Genomic DNA, 23,761 nt, shown 5'->3' on the forward strand with positions numbered 1-23,761 from the left:
GTGTCTCTTCCTCTGTTTCTCTGTCCCCTGTCTCTCCCTCTCTCTGACTTTCTATTTCCCCCGCCTCCCACCATTTAGCACTTCAGAGCTTGGCTTCCTATCATGTCAAATGAGGAAAAAGAGGCCAGCCTGGGGAGCTGAGGGCCGTGGGCTCCAGTCAGGGCTCAGCAAGGACGAGGAGCCGATGAAAAGATATAAATGCCGCTTTCACGTTAACAGCCGCACCAAACCCTTATACAGCAAGGGATTAAACTGACATGTCCAAGACAGAAAATTTGTATGTAATTAGGGCTTAGTGTCCACCATAGCCCTTATGTCCCTGCTTCCCAACCCCAACTCTCTTTCCAGACACTATGCTTTGTTCCAACTAAAAGCTGAGAGATGGGCAGTGTGCTCCTGGGGCCAGGGAGCCACAGCTTCCAGCGGGTGTTCCTTCAAGCCCCAGGCCTTGAATCAACAGAGTGAACCCTGGTCCCACCACCAGGACTGACCGTCCAATACAGGCACCTCCTGGGTGTGGCGGGGCCATCCGCTGAGGTCCCAAACTTTCTGGGGGCCATAGAAGCAGTGGTCTCTGGCCTTTACACTCCATATCACCCAGGGAGGGTCTTCCTGCCCCATTCCTTTCTGAATTGTGGGCACAGCTCCCCCCAGCCTGCAAGTGAACCCCTTGTCTCTGCAGATCCCCCACTTGTCAACCTATCCGTGGAGCCACAGCCGGTGCTGGAAGACAACATTGTCACGTTCCACTGCTCAGCAAAGGCCAACCCAGCTGTCACCCAGTACAGGTAAGCGCACTGCAGAGGAGACAGGCTCTGATCACTGGGACCCATTTCCCTGCACCCCTCCACACCATGCCCACTGCCTGGGAGGTTGTTTATGCTCCTTGACATCGAGCGCAGTGTTTGGTTAATGGTGGGTTAGTATCTGGTCTTCACCCAGTAGCTTCTTCCCTTCCCACCATTCCCACCCAAACCCTGGCCAGATAAGGACTCTTTCCCTCCCCCCCACTTTCTCCCACCCAAACCCTGGCCACATGAGGACTCTTCCCCTCCCCCCCCCAACCTTCTCCCACCTAAGCCCTGGCCAGGTGAGGACTTCCCCCTCCCCCCCCACCTTCTCCCAACCAACCTCTGGTCAGGTGAGGACTTCTCCCCTCCCCCCCACCTCCCCCCCAACCCCTGGCCAGGTAAGGACACCTTCCTTCCCACCCACCCTTATCCATCCATCTCCTTTCCTTCATACCTGCATACACTTAACTTTCACTGCAGTGAGTTTTACCCCTTCCATTTGAATACGTTGTTTATTCCTAATTTCTGAGAAGAGGAAGGAAGGCACAGAAAGAAAATTAGGAGAACCAGTAAGGTCAGAAACTGGATTCCAAACCATCCACTGTGTGGGGTAGAGTGTCCGGGAAAGGAAGGCCTGTCCAGGGGCACCTGGAACCACCCATACCTATGACTCTGTGCACAACTCTCCCACATACCAATAAAAGCATCCCTGTTTTTTATATGCTGTCTCCTTTGATGGAGCTTCTTGAAAGCAAGAACTGTCATTTAGTCTCAACGGTTCTTGGCAAGTAGAACAATGTGGGGTATGTACCAGGCACTAGGTGAATGTGGGCTGAGTGATTGAATAGACATTCAGGGACTGCTCCTCTGGATACCTTCTTGCCTGTGTACCATCACCTCAATAAATTCAGACCTAAGCACCTCCGGGGTTCTCAAGGGCAGACTCAGGACCCTCACCTCCTTTAGGTTCAAGACACTCACCTCCTTTATATTTAGGACCCTCACCTCCTTTAGCCTCAAGACACTCACCTGCTTTAGAATTGGGACATTCATCTCCTTTAGACTCAGGATATTCACCGCCTTTAGACTGAAGACAGTCGCCTCCTTTAGACTAGGGACATTCACCTCCTTTAGACTCAGGACACTCACCTCCTTTAGACTCAAGACAATCATCTCCTTTAGACTCAGGACCCTCACCTCCCTTAGACTCTGGACACTTGCATCCCCTCGCCTCAGGAGTCTCCTTTAGACTTGGGACACTCGCCCCTTCAGACACGGGACATTCACCTCCCCTAGACTTGGGACACTCGCCTCCTTTAGGCTCAGGACACTCACTTCCTTTAGATTCAGGACACTCACCTCCTTTAAACTCAGGACAGCCACCTCCTTTAGACTCAGGACACTCGCCTCATTTAGACTGAAGACACTCACCTCTTTTAGAGTCAGGACACTCATCTCCTTTAGACTGAAGACACTCACCTCCTTTTGACTCAAGGCACTCACCTCCTTTAGACTTAAGACATTTGCTCCTTTAGACTGAAGACACCTCTTTTAGAGTCGGGATACTCACCTCCTTTAGACTCAAAACGCTCAACCTCCTTTAGAGTCAGGACGCTCACCTCCTTTAGACTCGAGACACTCACCTCCTTTAGACTCGAGACACTCACCTCCTTTAGACTCAGGACACTCATATCCTGTACCTCAGGATGCTCACCTTCTCTAGACAAAAGACATTCACCTCCTTTAGGTTTGTATAACTAGCCATGGTACCAGCCCCTCCCCTCCCCCTGGCTAGGCTTGATCATGGAGCCCAGTTGGCCTTTCTGCCATAAAGACAGGTTATTAGTTTGCAGCAGCAAATGTCAGAGATACTAATGATTCTAGACTTTAAGAAAAGGCAGGCATGGGGAGTGACGAGCAGGGTAGACAAGAGGCAGTGCAGCCCCAGAGAGCAGAATGAGAGGAGATGAGCCAGAGAGGCAGCCAGAGACGCAGGGCGGACATAAGGAAGCAGTCCCAGCAGTGCAGATAATTAAGCCACCCCAGAACCGGAACCGGAACCCAGGAAGGTGAAGAGCCTCTATCCCTGAGACTATTTTAAAGTAGGATAAAAACCTGTCTGTCCCATCTGGTTTAACTGCCCATTGGTCTGGAGGCACAGGAGATAATTAGGTGGCTTTGGAGGTCCTTCTAAGCATGGGACTCCAGGCTCCCTCGAGCCATGCAGCTCAGTCAGGCCCAGGCCCAGAAGGGCGAGTCTGATCTGGCTGGGATCTGACATCTGCCTGGAAGTGACTAAAGACGCAGAAAGAAACACCCAGAGAGACCCCTTTCTCCAGGCTTCAGACCTGCACCTTCATGCCTGCTCCTCTCTATACAAGCTCAGCTTCTTTCTGCTGCTGACTCTCAGCTCTCTGCTCACAGTCCCCAAATCCCCAGGCACACCGTGTGCAGACAACACCTCTAGTGCCAGTTTCCCTCCACACGCAAAGACCACCTGGGCAGATACACCCCTTCTCCCAGTCACACTCACAGCTGTCCCAAGAAGACCCCAGAGACCAGAACACAAAACTTCCAGCTTCCATTTTTCTTCCACTCTTCCCCACATTTGTCTTGAGGTTCCACATCACCTGAGGACCTAGTTACGGGAAGGCTGGAGATAGGGGGCAGTGCACCTAACACCGTCACCCTCACACCTTCACCCAGCGCCCGGCACCTGCCTTCTGACCAGGGCAGGTTGAGCAAACGCCCTTGAAACCAGGCTGCTGGTCACCAACTTCACAAAAGCAGGACACTAAGGGTAACAATAATGAGGTATAAATCTGCTTATGGAGAGAGTCATAAAGCACAGTTAACGACAGTGAATCCAGGTGAAGTGAATACGGGCGTTAATGTACTATTCTTGCAACTTTCATTTAGTTTGGGTTTTGTTTTTTTTTTTTTCAAAATAAAGTTAAAAAAGTAAACCACCAGGCACAGAACATGCAGGCTGGAGGTTCGGATACCCTGTGGGTTTCCCTCCCTCTCCCTGGAGCTCACAGAGCCATTTGTTTTTATTTGTCATCTTCCTGAGTGCTGCTATAACACAGATACCACAAGTGGGAGGCTTAGAGGAACAGAAAAGTATTTTCTCCCAGTTCTGGAAGCTGAAAGTCCAAATCAGGGTCTCTGTTGTGTGGATTCCTCCCTGTCTGCAGCCCTGGGCATTCCTTGATTCCCTGGCAGCCCTCACATGGCCCTGCCCATTCTGCTCTGTTATAACTCAGAAGTGATTAGGTTTAGAACCCACCCTACTTGGTTGATCTAATTGATATAACAAAGAAAACCCTATTTCCAAACAGGCTCACATCTGCAGGTGTGCACCCGTTATACCCTTTGCCGTCGAGTGGATTCCAACTCATAGCAACCCTATAGGACAGAGTAGAACTGCCCCATAGAATTTCCAAGGAGCAGCTGGTGGATTCGAACTGCCAGCCTCTCTATTAGTAGCTGCAGCTCGCTGTAGCTCTTAACCACTGTACCACCAGGGCTGCTCTGCATGTATAGGGATTAGGATTCCAGCACGTATTTTGGGGGACAAGTTCAACCCATAAACATCCCCTTGTGACCTTCTGCATTAACCTCAGGCTCTGCAAAACTCTCCAGGGCAGGGTCTGGCTTCTCCAGTGGTTTTCCAAGAGCGCTTCGGGTAGCCCCGGTGGGAAGGAAGAGGAGGGGACCACACGTCCTCCTGGTGCAGCCTCACCAAGCAGCCCAGACTGTCTTTCTAGCTGGGAGCCCTGGGATCCAAGAGGAAAAGCCTTAAGCAAATCTGTCACGTAAACACATTGATTTTTCCAAGCTGACATTGACGAGATTACAGGGATCTCTGTTTCTTTACTTCCATTTGTCATGATTGCTTCCTCCCCATTCCACACAAGAGGCTGTTCTCTCTGAAGTTTGAGGTATGCCCTCCTCTGCCCCAGCTCCCCAAAATGGGTCGTGGGCAGGCAGAAAGAGGAGCAAGTCCAGCCACACTCAGTCATCACTTCTGCTGCCCTCGAGGGGCCAGGAGCCCAGGCTGCTCCTCTCCTGCCTCTCTGCAGTTTCCATGCCCCCAGCAGATGACAGAGAGGGGGCCACTCCCCAGGATGAAACCTGGGCCTATTGGCAGCAACCTAGCAGCTGTGATGTGCTAGGCCTCGATTCTGTGATGTAAATAATTAATCCTCTTACATTTGCTCAAATTAGACATTGATTGGGAAAGGCTTAAGCTGGCTGCTTTTTCAGAGGGACTGAGAGATGTGGCAAAAGCAACAGAGGAGGGAAGAGGCAGGTGGGTGGTGGGAGGCTGAGGGAGAAAGAGGAAAGAGACAGGGTAGGTAAGAAGCTAAGCCAAACAACAGGAAGGCAGAGAGAAGAGACGAGGGTTGGTCTCTGGTTCTTCTCTGCCTTCATCTCTCGTCCAGCAGCTGGGATGCTGTGGTTGCAGCCTCTGAGCTCCTGAACAGCAGGGACTGGCAGTTTTCTCAGTGTGGGAGGTGGTGTCTGAGCTCAGGGCTGGAGAAGAGATGTGAGCAGGGGATTCTCAGGGACCAAAGACACTTCCCCAAAGGCCTGGTCTTGGGTACCCCAATGACCAGGGCTCCTTCCCAGGCCTGGGGAAGGACGATCAGAGATTCCCTCTGTATCTCCTCTTCCTCCCATGGTTGTCCCTGCCCTCTAACAAAGGAGCTGGTGTGGAAAAGCTAAGGGCAGCTGCTGCCCAGAGGGCTAGCATCAGACACACAGCTCCTGCCAATGACAAGAAAGCTCCTCTCTGCACAGCAGTCCCTGCTTCCATCTCTTCTTTCTTCGGTTCCCTTGCTGCAAAGGGAGAGGCCAGCCTGATGGCCTGGCAGAGGGAGCTTCATGGACCTGGGGGAATGGGTCCCAGACCTGTTGGGAGCCAGGGCTTCTCCTGAGCTTCTTGGGCCCAAGCTGCGGGTGCTTCTACCCTCTCTGACTCACCCTGTGAAGGCCCAAACAGAGAGGGGAGAAAGCCCCACCTTCTCCAGGAACACCCCCCCCCCCACCCCCACCATGAGAACCAGCTGGCCTGGGTCCAGGTAGACAGCCAGGAGCAGAGGCCTGGGCAGAACAGGACAGGGCCTCCGTGCTCTCCTCCATCCAGCCAGCACCCTGCCAGGCCTCCCAGGTCCCTGTACTTTACCCTCCCTGAAGTCAGGTGGAGGGAGTGGAGGTGAGACACAGACCCCAACCCTGTGTCTGGAACTGAGTTTGTCAGCCTCAGCAGGGGCTGTGGCTGACTATTGTCTGGTCATTACATGAAAGTTAGAATTGAGATGATTTGTGAATAACTCATAATGGTTTGTTGGGAAGCTCTCAGGGAGCCTGGTTTGCTCTGTTGTCACACTGTAATTGTTATTATTTATCATGTCCTTAATAATGACCCAACATTAATTCATGAAAATGACCACATGGTGCCAGCTCAGGTGCTCTGTGTGAGACACAGAATGGCCTCTCGCAGGGCTGGGTGGCCAGGCCCACAGCAGCAGATGGAGGGAAGGGCTGGGCGGCCAGGCCCACAGCAGCGGACGGAGGGAAGGGCTGGGAAACCAGCTGTGCAGTGTGAGGAGTCAGAGAAGGGAAGGTGAGGCAGTGGGGTAGGATGCTGCGGTTATTGGGAGCAGCCTTTATGGGGTAGTGCTTTCGGAGGCCCAGGATCCTCTCCTTCTCTGGTAAACACAAACAGCCCTGAACAGTTTGAACTGTAGATAAAGGAGCCTGGTTCTATCTCAGAAACGTTGTGATAAAAAAGCCAGTGTTGTCCAGAGCAGGATTAAACCAGGGGAAGCTGTGGAATATCTCTCCTTAGGAATCTGTGAGGAAAGCTCCCACCTACATACACACACACACACACACACACACACACACACCCTCACAACTCACACACACACTCTTGCACACACACACCCTCACAGCATGCACACACATCCTCACACACACTCATGCACACTCATTCACACACACTCACAACACACACTCACACACTCTTATGCACACACATGTACATACACATTGACACCCTTACACACATGCACTCTCACATGCTCACCCTTGCACTTGCCCTCACGTGCACACACTTACACACACCCTCACACACACTGACACAGAGGCACACAGTCTCACACACACACTTACACACACACACAGCTGTCCACATGCATGGATCCAGAGCCACCCCACAGCCAGCAGGCTGCACACTTACTGGTCCAATGCAGTGAGCCCACCCAGGGCTGGGTCTAAGACAAGCCCAAGGTTTTGCGGTCTCCCTGCTCGGTGCACCACTGACTAGCTGATGAAAGGAGTCAGCACAGACTTCTCACCTGCTTACCCCACCAAGCCGCCATAGAGTCAGGGCCTCTGAGGAGCAAAGCCACGCTGGGAAGGCAGAAGCCGGGTGGGACAAAGAATAAGCACCATACCAGGAAGGGAGGCTAGAAGGGCTCTCAGGGAGAGAGGGGCCGCACAGGGGGCCCACCTTGGGACAGGAGTTGAAAGAGAACTGAGAGAACTGGTCAAGGGGAAGGGAGGGGCAGGAGGCCTCACCTCTCCTACCACTTCACCTCGTTTGGAGCCTCATTTCTCTGTCTGTGTGTGGTGGTGACGCACCATTATAGCTTGGCCTTTGAGATCATGGGCTTTGACTCCTTGACCGACATCACTCAGGACAGGGCCACTGTAGAGGTCAGAGCCAGACAGCCAAGCTCCACCTCACCACCCAGCTGACTAACTGAATAACCAATCCCCCTGCCCCCCAGAATAACTCGCTTATCAAAATACCCAAGGACTGCCTGCTGACCAGCTGACCAAATCCCACTGTGACTGCTTGGGCAGTGTTATGGGTTGAACTGTGTCCCTCAAAAATATGCCTTGTGAATCCTAACCCCTATACTTGTGGATGTAATCCCATTCTGGAATAGGGTTCTTTATTATATTAATGAGGCCACATCAGTGTAGGGTGTGAATCAAGCCAGTCACCTTTGAGCAATAAACCAAGCTGATGAGGCACAGAGAAGGAAGCAGAGATGCGGGAGATAGATCCCAGCCACATGAAGATCACCAAGAAACTGAGGACCAGAAGCTGAAAAGAGACAAGGACCTTCCTCTAGAGCCAACAGAGAAAGAAAGCCTTCCCCTAGAGCTGTTGCCCTGAATTTGGACTTCTAGCCTCCTAACTGTAGGGAAAATACGTTTCTGTTTGCTAAAGCCACCCACTTGTGGTACTTCTGTTACAGCAGCAGTAGATAACTAAGACAGATGGGAACAAGGCCCATTCCTCTCCTAGCCCCTGAAGTAACCACTCTGTGGAGATTTCACCTCAGGAACTTCGCCCAGTGCCAGGCCCCCTATGTTCCTGTGGGATGGAGGCTTCCAGCTCCCAAAGAGACGTTACCCCGTAGGAGGGACACCCCTGTGGCTCCAGAGCCATGCCAAGCCCATGGGCCCTCTGTTCCAGGTGGGCCAAACGGGGCCAGATCATCAAGGAGGCATCAGGAGAGGTGTACCGGACCACCGTGGATTACACATACTTCTCAGAGCCAGTCTCCTGTGAGGTCACCAACGCCCTGGGCAGCACCAACATCAGCCGTACAGTCGACGTCTATTGTGAGTGCAGCTGGGGGGTCGGGGAGCTTCCCCGGGGAGGGGAGGAGGATGCACTGGGAGGGTCTCTGCCTGGGGCCTGAAAGACCGTCAATGGATTCGCAACACACAGCAAAACAGTAACGCCTCACAGGCACAGAAAGCTTTGCACTGTACAAATGGCTTCCTCGTGTAGTGTTTCAGGTTTATTTTCATCCTCACAACAAACCTATGACCAAAAACCAAACCAAACCCACTGCTGTCGATTCTGACTCATCGCGACCTTATAGGACAGAGTAGAACTGTCCCACAGGGTCTCCAAGGCTATAAATCTTTACAGAAGCAGACTGCCACATCTTTCTCCCTCAGTGCGGCTGGTGGGTTCAAACCACCGACCTTTCTGTTAGCAGCCAAGCGTTTAACCACTGAGCCACCAGAGCTCCTACAACCCACTGAGGCAGATCTTGTTAGTCCAGTTATCCAGATGAGGAGATGGAAGTCCAGGCTCACACAGCAAAAAGGGGGCAGGATAAGAACGGAGGTCAGGCTTTGGATTCATTCACAACAGTAGTTAGCCACGGAGAGGGCACCAGGTCATGTCGCCTCCTTCATGCTGTACCTCAGGGAGCTAGGCCAGGCACACAGGGTAACTCCATTCCTGTTGGGGAAGAGGGAAGTTGGCTGCAGAGACAAGAGGGGCAGGAGGACGGCCCCTCTGCCCACACACTGCGGGTGGAGGCTTCTACAACACTCTGAAGCCAGGTGGGACCGGGACAGGGTTCAGTGGGAGCCTCAGGTAAACCCAGGCAGAAACTGGGCCACGTGCCTTCTGTCCACTGGTGTGGGCCCAGGGGAGGCCCAGCTTAGGAAAAAAGAGCTTTTCCTTACGCCTGGGTCTCCCTGCAGACATAGGCCCACCGGGCACAGGACCACAATGTGAGGGATGGGCTGAAATGGAAGGAGGCGGCACAAGGACCAGCTGCCACTCTTCCTCCAGCTGGAGTGGGGGAGGAGGAGGTGGGGAGCAAGGAGGGTCCCAGAGCCCTGACCCACCCAGGCCCTGTCTCTTCCTTTGTCCCTGCCGGCTGCAGTCGGGCCAAGGATGACCACGGAGCCCCAATCGCTGCTGGTGGACCTGGGCTCTGATGCCGTCTTCAGCTGCGCCTGGACAGGCAACCCTTCCCTGACCATCGTCTGGATGAAGCGGGGCTCCGGCGTGGTGAGTCTCAGCTCAGGCTTCTGGCAGGGGTAGGGGAGATGCCTTCCAGGGCCCTTCTCACCCCTAGATTGGGGGGATCAGCCTCCACAGATTTGGCCCTTCTAAGGCCAGTGTAAGCCCGAATGAGAAGAGGGAGCCCCAAATACCCACATGTACCCCCTCGGCCCGGAGCTGGTGGGGGAGTGGCATTCAGCCATTTCACAGGATGGGCCTTATAAGAAAAGCAGGCAGCTGCCTGTACACTGGACACGAAAAGGCCCCAACAAGGCTTTTCAGCTTCCCCAAAACAGTTAAGTCATCCTTTAGCCTTTGGGTGAACACTGCTGTCTTTCTGCGTTATCCTTTCAAAATGTATGGATTCTCCTGTGTCCCTAAGTGTTTGCCAGTGAGAGCCTTGGGGCAGGGAAGGTGGGAAAGAAGTAGAAGGAAATTGACTTTGGTGCAGGTTACCAGGTGCCGGACACCGCCCTATCCTTGAGGGATTATTGCCCTATTATACAAATAAGGAAACTGAGGGTTAGAGAAGATAAATAACCGACCACAGCTCCAGTTATTCACAGGTGGAGCCAGGATTCAGACCCTGATCTAGCTAATGCCAAAGTCTGTTTTCTTTTCATCACTCCAAGCTACATCCCAAAGGCATACTGCAAATGACTCAGAAAAGACAGTTGTGGGGATAATTTCACCCATGGACAGCCTGGGAGAGGAGAAGCCATCACAGGTACAGGGAGGTCAGCATCCCCTCCCTGTACCAGGAAGCCTCTGTTTCCCCAGCCAGGGAGATCTACCCCGACCCCCGCCCCCGACACCATGGTGTTGTTGTGAGCTGACTCATGGCGACCCCGTGCACAATGGAACAAAATGCTGCCGGTCCAGCACCATCCCCATGATCATCTGCACAGCAGACCATTGTGATCTATAGGGTTTTCACTGGCTGATCTTCAGAAGTAGATTGCTAGGTCTTTCTTCCTGGTCCACTTAGCCTGGCAGCACCGCTGAAATCTGTTCAGCATCACAGCAACGCTCAAGCCTCCACTGACAGACAGGTGGTGGCTGTGCACGAGGTACATTGGCCAGGAATAGAACTGGGTCTCCTGCATGGGAGGTGAGAATTGCATCACTGAGCTGCCAGTGTCCACCCCCTACCCTTGTGCCTGACCCTCCCCTATTTCTCCTAGGTCCTGAGCAATGAAAAAACCCTGACCCTCAAAACTGTGCGTCAGGAGGATGCTGGAAAGTATGTGTGCCGAGCCGTGGTGCCCCGGGTGGGGGCCAGCGAGCGAGAGGTGACCCTGACAGTCAATGGTGAGACCCCACTGGGGCTAGGGCTGGGGTAGGAGGGTGGGGAGAGGGGCCCATGTATCCTGGCACCTGGTATTGCCCCAAGGGGGTGTCATTGATTCTGTCCCTTGCCACCACCTCCCATTATGGGTCTACTTTTTCTAGTCCCTGTGAGAGCCCAGCCCTGGGTGAGGACGGACCAGGGTATTTTTTCTGGTGTTTCCAGAATTGCCTGGTATATCCCTTCTTCTTTGTTACCTTCTAAGGACTCTCAGCCTTAAGAAGGGTGGCTGATGAATTTACTTCTGACCAGAGAGGAAAGGGTCAAAGGGCCACTGAGTGGCCAACATAGAACCCATACCCACCTCTTTGACCCACCCAAAGTGGACTTGACGCTGGTGGGACATGTCTGCGGCTCCTGGCTGGCCTCTTCTCCTTGCTTTAGAGCCACTCAACCAAGAAGCCTTGACCTTCCCCATGAGACCGAGTATAATAAGAATAATCACAGCAGGGGCATGTTTTCATAGCTCTCCAAGACATAGTTAGTAGGTGCCTTTGAGTGACACATTGAGGGGACAAGAGTGTCAGAACAGGCCTGGATAATGGGGTGTAGAAGGTTGTGGGGAGCTGGGACCTGGCTCAGTCAGACCCAAGAACAGCTGGGGGACCAGAAGGAATATTCCAGAAGTCCCGTGATAATAGGTACTTGTGCATGGTCAGAACCAAAATCCCTGGTTTGAGGAGGTAAGAAATGGCAAGGCCACCTCCCTCGGCTTTTACCAAATGTCCTCACTTGAGTGGGTTTCTGGTTTTAGGCCTCACCTCTGTCGTGCCATGACTCTCTGGGAGTCCCCTCCTCCCACCATAGTTGATCCCATCCCAAATCAAAGCCCCAAGGCACTGTGCCAGCCTCAACAGGGCTAGACAGATGTCTGTAGGGCCTCTGGGTCCTGGCCCAAGATCAGGGCCCTAAGAAGGGGCTGAGCAAAGGTTCTAGAAACTAGCCCAATTCTACATCGTCTCAACCTAGGAAGCCACCCGCCAACAGCCTCATCTATTTTCCCCCTTTGCTGAAACCCTGAAACCAGCTGGGTGTCCCTTCAGCTGTCCCGCTCACTGTCCGCATTAGCCAGCCCCTCCCCGTGTGTCTTGGGGGCCCCAGAGGGAGTGTGCATCCACCCAGGCCCCGGAGTGCTTGCAGGCCACCTGGGAGGAACCCTGTGCCTTCCTGCCTCTCCTATATGTCCCCAGGAAGCCACCAATAAATTGGCACTGCAGGGCTAAAAATAACAGCATCTGATCGCGCCTCCGTTATATCCATGGCAACACCGGTTGCAGCCTTTTCCTGCCGGCGCCGGTGTCTGACAGGGCCATAGTGGGATGGTGGAATCGGCAGACCGCCATGGCCCCACTGGGGGTGCTGGGGAGCCAGGGCTTCCGTGACCAGCACGCTCCCACTGGCACTCCAGGGTCCTCACACCTAAAGCTGTTAAATTAGCATTCTCCGGGGCGGGGGGGGAGGGGGGGCGGGGGAGGAGGAGCGGCTGACATTCTATTGTCACTTTAGATGGCAGGCATTTTCCCAACAGAGACTTAAAGTGGTTTCCTGAGGAGAGAACACCCCCTGGGGGTACCCCCACCTGGGAGGGACAGTTCTCTTGGATGGGGCTCTGTAATCTACCCAGAGTTTAATCTGTGGTCACTGGGCCCCTCTTTTCAAGCCATTCTTCTGCCCCCACTCCTCCATAGAACCTTCTCCCCTACGCTTCCCAGGAACTAGGCATTCTAAAAGCCATTAGGCAAGTGCAGTGTGTTTATCGGCTTCTTAAAAGAAAACAAAAAAAACAGGGAATGGAGGTGGGAGCTGCCAGTTGCCAGGAAGCAGAATGCTGTGAGGTTGGAATGCAGGGAACCACTCATCTGTTTCTTCTGGACTGGGGTCATCTTGCCCTGAGGCAGGGGATGGACTCCGGGGCTCAGGGAGAGAAGCCTGCTGGCTCCTGTCATGGAACGAAAGCTGTCAGTCACACCAGCCCTGGAAGACACATGGGCACAGGCTGAAGGGACCTACATTATGAAAGGGTCCAAGACGAGGCTTTCATCAAAACAAACTCGCCTGCTGAAACGCTGCCCAGTGCTCTTTGGGAAAGGGTTTGGCACAGATTTGGCTCAAAGCCAAGATCTGTGGGACGTGGGAGATAAGCCACACTGCTGCTATTGGCCTCTCCTAGCCCCATTCCCTTTATCCTGATCTTTCTTTTCTTTGAAGAAACCCACAAACCCACGTGCAGAATTTCTAGTTCCTGGGAAGCCAAGGGGAAAGGGGCTCTGGCTTCATCCCTTTCAGCCCAGGAGCAAAACAAAGCACCACCCAGCCTTCTAAATATTCTCCAGCCCTCTTCCCCTTTGGCCCAAGAACTTAAGAGAGGAAAGGAGGGCTTAGCCCACGCTTCAAGCCACTGAGTCTGGGGGTCCCTACCTCGAGGGTCCCCCATATCCGCCTCACCCATCCAAAGCTATTTGCCATCCTAAACTCAATAGGAGCCACCTACCTGGGTGTCTCCCAGCACCTTTTTCCCGTTGGCTGAGAAATACCCTTAGAAACACAAATCTGTTTTCATTAAGGTGGCTGATAAACAGCAATTATGTTTGCAGCGATTTTGTTTATGCCTCTTCTCCAGATCCCTTGTTCCTCCTTGCTTTCCTGTGTTTCCTGCCACCTAAGCCTCGACCTTTACCCCAAGGAGGTTTCCCTTCCTATAGCCATCACTTCAGACGCCCAGCCCAGCCCAGGTTACCTGAGCAAACGGCTAACATAGCCATTCCCCTTTCCCTGACAGGCATCAGGCAGGAAAGACATGTGTTAGGTAAAAGGCAGAGCAGGATGGGAGAGTTGTTGGATGCCCCCAAAGGCTGTCCAATGCAGTAAATGAGACGGGCGCTCTGGGAACCTGACATCTGTAAACATTCCGCATGCGCGTACACACACACACACTCAGCATCAGTTTCTGAGGTGTGTCTCATCCGCAGCAGTCTGGGGATGGATGTGGAGGCAGGCAAGGCAATGAACTACAAGACCTCCTAACACAGGTGAGACTCAGACTGTGAACATGCCCAGAGCTAGGTGATTCCCAGGGTGATTCCCGCCCTTGGTAGAGGAGCCTGGCGATGTCTGGTCCCTGGCTGGCCCAGCCCAGCAGAAGACACACAGTTTCTTAGGCAACAGCTCCTTCTACTGGATATCTAAGAATAGCCTGAAATTGAACAGCTGGCTAAGGTAGAGGTGACATTAGATGATGCCTCTTCTTCAGCCACCAGCCGCCCCGTACTGCCTTCCCAGGCTTACCACCTCCTTCATAGAGCTTTCCCCGTCCCCAGATAGAATTATTTCCGCTCCTCTGAAGTCGGTTAGTATTTGTCTGTATACTCTGCAGTTCTAACAGTCACCACCTTTTCTTACAGTTATTTATATCTTCCGGGGATTCTGACTTAGAAGCCTTCACTCATGACCCCATGAGAGGTTTACGATGAAATGTCTAATCTATCTTCGAGTCCCCTACCTGGCACTTTGAACGTACAGGCCTTCAGTAAATGTGTGCTGAATGACTGAATTAATGAAGAAACTTCCAAACCTGCTGAGGGGGTGGGAGGCAGCCAGGGACCTGCCCTTCCCGAATCCTTACTGTGATGCTGTCTCCCCAACAGGACCCCCCATCATCTCCAGCACTCAGACCCAGCATGCCCTTCATGGGGAGAAGGGCCAGATCAAGTGCTTCATCCGGAGCACACCACCACCGGACCGAATTGTGAGTGCTCCTGGGCAGCACCATCCCTGCTGCCATCAGCCCAGGGGCCCCGTGGGAAGGGTTGTCTCTGGGGTCCTCTCTGCCAGTAGCTCTGTGGCCTGAGCAGCTGGTACACCTCTTGGGGCTTCAGTGGGGAAAACTATACCTGCCTTGTCTCTGTGGAGAGGCATCAGAAAACAAAATTACAGCAGTCTCTGTTCTCAGCACAGGTTGTGCTCACTACCTGAGTTCATCTGCAAGGGCGTTTAACTCCGTTTTGCCTTTCAGCTGCACTGATCGTTCTTACCAAAATCTGCCTCCTAGGAGATTTTGAGGGGCAAGTGAGTGAAGCAGAAGGAAGAGAGAAACGAATCTTTCCATTTCCTGGGTTCAAGGCTAGTCTTTGGAAAATCTTAAAAAGAGTGAAGTTTCTCTTTGGCAAACCCCTTTCTGTGCCTCCCAGGGTCTGGCTGTGTTGATCTCTACCACCCTTAACATACGTGGGACACTGGCCCCATTTATCAAGGGCTTTCACTCTAAGATGATCGTTTACCTTCCCTTCCTCAAAGCCTTCACCCCACAGTGCAGCCAAGACAATCTGAATATTCCCATAAAAGAGAGTCTTCCACCCAAGGAGTCCCTGGGTGGTACAAATAGTTAAGGAGCTTGGCTGCTATCTGAAACATTAGAGTTCAAGTCTACCCAGAGGTGCCTTGGAGGAAAGACCTGGCAATCTACTTCTGGAAAATCAGCTATTGAAAACCTTACGGAGCACAGTTCTACTCCGATACACGTGGGGTTGCCATGAATCAGGGTCAACTTGACAATAACTTATTTTTGCACCCAAGTCCATTTAAAACTAGGTGAAGCTCAGGCATAAAAACAGAAAAGTGACATTTTCTAGCATATTGGGGAAGGATATTATTGGTAGACATTCCCAATGCCTAAAGCAATCCTTCTAGAACACGGCCCCAGGAGTCAACTCCACCAGGCAGTTCTAGCTCTTCCCAGGGCAGCAGTGCCGGGCGCTGAGCTGGCTGTGAGCCTGGCGTGCGAGGGGCTGAGACCCTGAGGTGGCTCACGGTGTGTGTAAAGGACCCTGTAAAAACTAAGCCTGTCATCCGTGTGGAGATATTATGAGCAGTATTGCTCATTCACCATCTGAAAGATTCACACAAACCTTGCAAGAATTCACACACAGAACTAATACCGCCCCCACCTCATTCATGTCACTCTTTTTTAAAAATCATGAAGGTAACACATGCCCATTGTCAAATATTCCATTCGCTCTTGAGTATACATGCACACCATCTTTTTCTTCCTAGATATCTAACTCTAGGATCTACGCCAGTGGTTCTCAACCAGGGTTGATGTTGATCCACCAGGGGAGCTTTGGCGGCACTGTCTGGAGACAGCTTTGGTTGTCACAATTAAGGGATAGGGCACCGTACCATCTAGTGGTCAGGGATGCTCTAAACAGCCTATAATGCACAGGTTATCCCCGATTTCTAAATAGCTAGAAGGCAACTAGAACAAGACAAAACCCAAAAACCCAGTGCCGTCGAGTCAATTCCGACTCATAGCAATCCTATAGGACAGAGTAGAACTGCAGAACAAGGGAACCAACCACAAATAGTGATTCCTGCATGAATAGCACGTCCTTCTGACAGAGCCTGAACACACCAGAAGCTGCCAGAGCGAAGCTTTCATTACTTACAGCCAGGGGCAGACACCTTGGCGCCAACCCAGAGAGGTATCTCTTTACCCCAGCTAACAAACATCAAGCCTCGGGGTAGGGGCAGTGCTTTGTTCTCAGGCCTCCTTGTGCCCCGCTCCCTCCCTGAGGCTGGAGTCAAGGTACTGAGTTGAAGACTCCCAGCTCATTTGCACATTTAAGTGTTGCCTGGCTCTTTTAGAGAAACAGAAACACCTTGATTCCAAGAGCTATTTTCAGAAACCAGAGACGAAAAGCCAAACGGAGTTCTTTGTCCCATACCGCTACAACAAAGAATTGTCCAGAAATGTCAATAGCGCCACGTCTGAGGAACCCTGCTCTGGGTTGCCCTCCAAGCAGTCACCTGCATTGCCACATTCTTATAAATGCCTGAGCCAGTGTGTGCCAGGGGCTTCATTCAACACTGAGGTGTTTGTAATGTAAGTAAAATGAGTCTGAAAAAAAAAAACTTAAACTATCATCCTTGTAAACTAAGATATAGTAAAACCAAAAGCCCATTGCTGTCTAGTCGATTCTAACTCACAGCGACCCTATAGGACAGAGTAGCACTGCCCCTAGGGTTTCCAAGGAGCAGTTGGTGGATTCGAGCTGCAGACCTTTTGGTTAGCAGCCGAGCTCTTAACCACTATGTCACCAGGGCTCCAAGATATAGTTAGGTTATCACAAGCACAATTCTGTAAACATACTTTTAAAAACAGACATGCAAAACCACCAAACTAGAGTCACTCGGGGTTTGGTGGTCTGCCTCAGATCTGGTATGCAGCGAATGAATAACAGGAAGTCTCTGTGAGGAAGCTCCCGGGTAGGCCTGCTGAGATGAATGTGCTTTGCAGGGCCCACGGGTGAGAGCTCAGATTGCCCTCCCAAGAGTTCCCGTTTTGCCTGAAAAAAAAAAAAAAATTCCGAGTGCAGATACACATTAAAAAACAAACCAGTTGCCCTGGAGTCAATTCCGACTCATGGCGACCAAACATGTGTCAGAGTAGAACCGTGCTCCATAGGGTTTTCAATGGCTGGCTTTACAGAAGTAGATCACCAGGCTAGCAGCCAGGCGTGTTAACCATTCTCACCACCCACGACTCCACAGAGCCACGTAAGACCGTCTTTTGTTTTATTGTACTTTAGATGAAGGTTTATAGAACAAACTAGTTTCTCACTAAACAGTTAGTACACATATTGTTTTTTTTTTTTAATTTTTATTGTGCCCTAAGTGAAAGTTTACAAATCAAGTCAGTCTCTCATATAAAAATCGATACACACCTTGCTATATACTCCTAATTGTTCTCCCCCTAAAGAGACAGTATAGTTATTCCCTCCACTCTCTCTTTTCTAGTCCATTCGGCCAGCTTCTGACCCCCTCCGCCCTCCCATCTCCCCTCCAGACAGGAGATGCCAACATAGTCTCTTGAGTACAGATATTGTTTTCTGACACTAGTTAACAACCCCACGACTGTCAACACTCTCCCCTCTCAGCCTTGGGTTCCCTATTACCAGCTTTCCTGTCCCCTCCTGCCTTCTTGTCCTTGCCCCTGGGCTGGTGTGCCCCTTTAGTTCATTTTGTTTTATGAGCCAGTCCAATCTTTGACTGAAGGGTGAACCTCAGGAGTGACTTCATTACTGAGCTGAAAGGGTGTCTGGGGGCCATACTCTCGGGGTTTCTCCAGTCTCTGTCAGGCCGGAAGACCCTCTTTTTTAGATGGAAATACTCACTGAGGTGGTCCCAACCTGTGGTGTGTGTGTGGGATGTGTGTGTGGTGTACTGTGTTTGTTGTGTGTTGGGGTGGTTGCGGCAGTGACCATAAATGTGAGCCTGGCACTGTCAGCTCTTGCAGGAGGGTGGTAGCTCCATGGTCCTCCTAATTCTGCACACCTTGGGCAGGCCTGGTCCTGGAAGGAGAATGTGCTGGAGTCGGGGACGTCAGGGCGCTACACAGTGGAGACGGTCAGCACTGACGAGGGCGTTATCTCCACCCTGACCATCAGCAACATCGTGCGGGCCGACTTCCAGACCATCTACAACTGCACTGCATGGAATAGCTTTGGCTCGGACACAGAGATCATCCGACTTAAGGAGCAAGGTGGGGCTGCCAGGATCATGACTGGGATGGCAGGACCTGCAAGGCCTTCTCGCCCAGGGCAGGGCTAGAACATCTTCTGGGGAGTGGGCAGCCACATGCAAGGCCTCCCGGGGTCCTGAGCAGACAAAACTCCTAGCGGAAGGCTACAGGCCAGGTTGGGGTCAGGACAAGCCACAGTGCCCTTCCTTACTTTCGGCAAGGTCTTGGGCAAGGCAGCTGCCTTCCTGGGGCCCCAGCTGCCCCATAGCAAGGAGGCCTGCCTCCACCAGGAAGCAAAAAGGGGAGGAAAATTGCTTAGAGCGGTGGTTCTTGAGGAAAGATGTTTCAGGAAAAGGTGGCCACAGAGTGAGACAAGCCACTGGTCCTGATAACAGGCCACCAAGCAACTCTGAAGGCTCTGGCTTCTGTGCACTGCCCTGGCCTGAAGCCAAACCGGCCTTAAAAAGAGTATGACCACCGAGGAGTAGACAGCCAGGGCCCTGGGCACAGCCCGGAGAATAAACTGAGATGGATGTGTTGGGGAACTGACCCAGCCCCAATGAAGATAACAAGCTTGTCCAGTTATCCAAAAGTCCCCCGGGGGGTGCCCGAGCCAAAGCTAAGATGTCAGGTTTGAGCTGTCCTGATCCCTGATGGGGAGTGGGGGTTAGGCTGTCAGCCCCTACAGTTCAGTCTCAGACCCCACTGTTCAGCCAAGAGCAAAGAGCTCTGGAAGATACAGCAGCCAGAAGGGCAGCTTGGGGCAGACAGTGGTTGAGGCAGAGAAGGAGGGAAGAAGAGGCCCCTCTTTGTGGCTCAGTTCACAGACTCCCCAGCTCCTGGTCAGGGGCTATAGAGACTCCAGTCTGTGCTCAGGGTCCCATAGGGCAGGGAGCACTGCCTCAGAGGGGTGCAGAGGGACGGACTTGCAGAGAACTGCAGATACAGCAGGGACACACCCTGTCCTGAGATGGGCTGCAGAGCTTGGCCCTCTGCTGGCTTAGGCAGAGTCCCATGGTGGCAAGGGGTTTGTGCTCAGCTGACCTAGGCTTTGGGACAGACTTCAGCGGGCCTGGAAGGCAGAGTGTCCAGGAGACCTAGGTCCTGAGAGTCTCTGACACCCCATCCTGAGGTGAAGGCCCACCCCCAGCCTCTCAGGCCCTAGCAAGAGATTCTGGCCAAGGCGGTATCCCTAGCTAGGCCCCCAGGCCCCGGTGCTGCCCTGTGGATTAGATAGGTATCCCAGAGCCTCCCGCTAAGAGGCGCTGCTTTGCATAATGCTTTCACACAGCTTGCATAGTATCATCTACATCATCTCCAACCCTCGGCCTGCTTACCCTCCATGTCTGCTCCCCAGCGCCCTATCCCATTCTCCCTTACTGTCTCACCCACTTCCCCAGCCTCCCTCTCTGCTCCTCTCTCTGGTCCCTCCCTTCTGGAGTCTCAAGTCACTCTAAATGAACTCCAAGTTCAGTCCTGCCAGCCTGGATCTGGGGTGGTCCCAGAGACATGAGTAAGGTGGGAGCCCCCTGGCCCCAGCCCCTCCAGGTGACCTCCCCCCAGCCCCCCTACCCTGGCCAGCCAGGCCCTGGCTGTGGACGCTTGCTTTATTTCCAAACAGGTTCGGAAATGAAGTCGGGAGCCGGGCTGGAAGCAGGTATGGAAGGATATGATAAGAACGTCCGGGGAGGGGGGCAGGACTTCTTGGCTAGTGGGGAAGGGAGCCTGAGAGGGGGCAGAGGCCTGTGTGGGCCCTCACTTACTCTGCCCTCCCCCACAGCTCCAGGCTTAGTGCAGGCAGAGCAGGGGGAGGGGTCCCAGCCAGCTTGTCACTGCTGCCAGGGCCTCCAGATCCCTCCTTCTGGGACCCTGGCTTTCGGTCCCCTCACCTCCATCCCTCCATCTCTTCTCAGGGAAAGCCCTGGCTCCTCCCCTGGGGTCAGCTCTCCGGGTCCTGGCTTCTCTCCAGGCGCCGCCTGGCTCATCCTGCTTCTTCACATAATCACAGCTTAGCCATCGCGCCCCAGCCTGGCGTGGCCTGTCTAATCCATGTCTTGTCGCTGACCACTGCCTCCCCCACTGTGTGACATGTGTCATCTCACCACTGGGCCGCCACTGTGGGGCAGGGCCTCTCTTCCCAGGCACCTGGCACAAAGTCTCATCAGGCTTCCTGGGCATTGCCCTACAGGAGACAAGTGCCCCCTCCCCCATGCCAGACCCACAGGGCAGACCAATGCCATGCTGAAGACCTGGACGTCCTCTGCCCTGGTTCTCCTGACAGTCTGGCCTGAAGGGACCTGTGGAAGTGTCCCATCCTTCAGCAAGCTTCACGGGCCACGGACATGCCCCTGTGGGAGCACAAATCCAGGGCTCAGGCAAGCTCTCAGGCCCCCGCAGCCTGGGGAAGAGGCAACACCAACCACCTCTGGCTGTGCTCTCCCTGACCCCCTCCCTCAGAGCACCCCTGGTGCTGGGGGGGAATCACCTCTTGTCTCCATTTCACTTTGTTACGCTCATCCCCGAGCTTCCTGGCTGCCCTTCCTCTCTTCATGGCTTAGAGTCCTCATACCCAAATACCCCGATGGAGAGAACACTGAACCAGAGAGCAGTCGCTCCCTCCCATTCTCTCTCCAGGGATAGTGGGAGGGTGCTGTGCCCCAGGAGGAACAGCCTGCACAAAGTAGCCCAGGGCACACCTCAGAGCAAGGAGAAACACACAGACAAGCAAGCTGCAAAAGGACTAGTCATCCCAGGGCACCACTCGGGCCCCAGGTTCCTCCTCTTGTTCTGCCCCAGCTCACCCTGGGCAGTTCTCCAGCACCCCCACAGGATGCCAGGCTCAGAAGGTATCTTAGACACGGTCTCCCCACGCTCTCGTTTTATAGATAAGGCACTGAGTCCCGAAGAGGCTAGGAACCTTCCAAGGTCACCTTTTGGCTCTGAGTTCAGCTAAAACAAGACCAGAGTTTTTCTAAGGAAACTTACTAGGACTCCAGGGACAAACTGGATCAACCCCCCACTAATAAAAGTCAAAGTCTGGAGCCAATGAGCTCCCAAAGCAGTTTTCCTTAAAACCTGGAGGCAGAATTGTCTATTTGTCAGAAGAAGCCCAACTGCGTTGAGGTCAAGTCCATTTTCTCAGTCCGGACTGCTGAGACTGACCCAAACACCTTCCATTTTCAATCCTGGAGTGTGTCCTGATCCCACTTCCTCTTTGTCCCCTCCCCCGTCATCCCACAGTGGTCTCAGCCATCAGTAGGTTGGTAACTAATGAGTTAATATGCAATCCTTGGGCAGAAAAGAAATATACTAGCGCAGCCACTCATATGGCCTACTGGGAGGTTCCAACTCTCTCCGGAGCATCTCCAGGGGCCAGGGTTGGAGGTTTTCTTCCTGTCTTTAGAGAAAATGACAATAAGAGGTTAACCCACAGCCCCAGAGCAAATACCTAACTGTCCCACAAGGTCACTCACACTGATGGTAGAATGGCGGGCTCAGTTCTTTAAAAAGATCTCTCTTCAGTTCCTACAGTCCCCACTTCCCATACAATAACAGTAGCAAACACTTCAATAGGGCTAAGTGCCAGGCTCTGTTCCAAGGCCTTAACCAGCATTCACTCCCCTAAACCTTATGAAGTGGACACTGTGACCATCCCCATTTTACAGATAAGCAGGTAAAGTGACTTGCTCAAGGTCACTTAGCAAAGAAATGATGGAGTCCAGGTCTAACAGCCCAGCAGCCTGGTTCCAGCTCCTTGCTCTTTACTCGAGTGTTGTACAGAGCATGAGGTTTGAAGGACGCCATGTGACATAGTAGACGGAGTAGGGGCAGGGCAAATGGTGGGAGCGGTAGAAAGGAGATCTGGATTTCGTCCTGGCTCTGCTGTGGCTGTGCATCCTTGACCCTTCTCTGGACCTCAGTGTCTTTGTCTGTAAAATGGTAGGCTTACACTCAGTGGTGCCTAAGGTCTCCTGCTCCAGCATTCTGTGAGTCTGTCCTGATGGAGTATTCAGGGCACACCCCCAAGGCATGTCCTCAGACCCCATATGCAACCACAGAGGGCCAGGGCTGTCAGAAAAAGAACCCCCAGCCATCACCACCCTGCCCATCTCCATCCCAACTCTCCGAGGGCAAGAGAAGACCACAGAAGCTCAGCAGGGATTGGAGTTGCCTGCCTGGAGTTCAGGGTCCTCTCTCATGGGAAGGGTAGACAGAGTGCTCAGAGGGCTGGCCTAGGAGGAGAAAGAAGAGGACAGGGTGAGTCAAAGAAAAGAGGAATTTCTCCTTAAAGAAGGGGTGCTGGGGAGCTGTAATCCCACTGCCCTGCCCAGTGCTGCTGCCAGGGTCCCCTGACCCCCAAGACTTGGGCATCTGGGAGCTACAACCCCTGTTGCCCAGCAAGCCCTGAGGGGAAGCTGCCTCAGCTCTAAAAGCTGGTTCTCCATGTCTAGTCTCTGTGCTCCTGGGAAAGGGAAGAGGAGGAAAGAACAAACTGGACACCCCAGGGCAGTGGCCATAGTCATTCTTCAAAGCAAAGCCGGCACTTATGACTCACCAATCACCGCACGGAACAATATTTCTTGCAGAATACCAAAGAGAACCACATCTCCTTGCCTCATCTCCTGCCCCCTGGCCCAGCCCTCCCCTCTCTTGTTGGCTTGCCTCCCTCTCCTTCCACCACCGCCTATCCGTCCAGTGTCTGCCCCTCTCCCCGTGTCTCCCTGCCCTCTCCTCCACCCCCGTGTCCCCGCCCCTTCTTTACAGCTCAGCTGGAGCTGACCCCTGTTGGATTCCGCCTGCGCTCACCCAGGGCCCACCAAGCCATTTCCCAGGAGGGGCCCACCTGGCAGTGGTCTGGCCCCAACTTGGCAGGAGCTACCCCAAGGGGACTGGGCAAGGTTCTGGGCGGTACTGAGCCCATCTGCCAGCCCCTCATCAGCTATGCCTGCTTCTCTCCCACAGAGTCTGTGCCGATGGCAGTCATCATCGGGGTGGCCGTAGGAGCTGGCGTGGCCTTCCTCGTCCTCATGGCAACCATCATGGCCTTCTGCTGTGCCCGCTCCCAGAGAAGTACGGGAGGGAGACCTGGGATCTCAGGGAGGGGGACAGAGAAAAAGGCCAGGCTTAGACTGCCCCGGAGAGCAAGTAAGCAGGAGTGCAATGCCAGGTGTCCTAACAATGCAATGAGCTCCTGGGACAGGGACGGGTCTTATTCATCTTTTGACTGGCAGTGCTTTGCGTGGCATCTGGCACACAAGTGGGCACTT

The 23,761-nt window shown here is 53.2% G+C and overlaps 1 protein-coding gene across 1 annotated transcript in view; it reads left to right on the top strand.

Annotated features, from left to right (window-relative positions):
* KIRREL3 (kirre like nephrin family adhesion molecule 3) overlaps window positions 1–23,761 on the top strand; it is a 174,341-nt gene that overhangs the window by 141,119 nt on the left and 9,461 nt on the right. Inside the window, exons 8-15 of the mRNA XM_064268310.1 lie at window positions 683–788; window positions 8,293–8,441; window positions 9,509–9,636; window positions 10,815–10,941; window positions 14,623–14,723; window positions 18,317–18,515; window positions 20,116–20,151; window positions 23,457–23,564. Coding sequence (XP_064124380.1) covers window positions 683–788; window positions 8,293–8,441; window positions 9,509–9,636; window positions 10,815–10,941; window positions 14,623–14,723; window positions 18,317–18,515; window positions 20,116–20,151; window positions 23,457–23,564 — 954 coding nt within the window. The remainder of the gene's footprint in view (window positions 1–682; window positions 789–8,292; window positions 8,442–9,508; window positions 9,637–10,814; window positions 10,942–14,622; window positions 14,724–18,316; window positions 18,516–20,115; window positions 20,152–23,456; window positions 23,565–23,761) is intronic.

The sequence above is a fragment of the Loxodonta africana genome, chromosome 15 (genome assembly GCF_030014295.1).
Source record: "Loxodonta africana isolate mLoxAfr1 chromosome 15, mLoxAfr1.hap2, whole genome shotgun sequence".
In the NCBI taxonomy this organism is placed as follows: domain Eukaryota; kingdom Metazoa; phylum Chordata; class Mammalia; order Proboscidea; family Elephantidae; genus Loxodonta; species Loxodonta africana.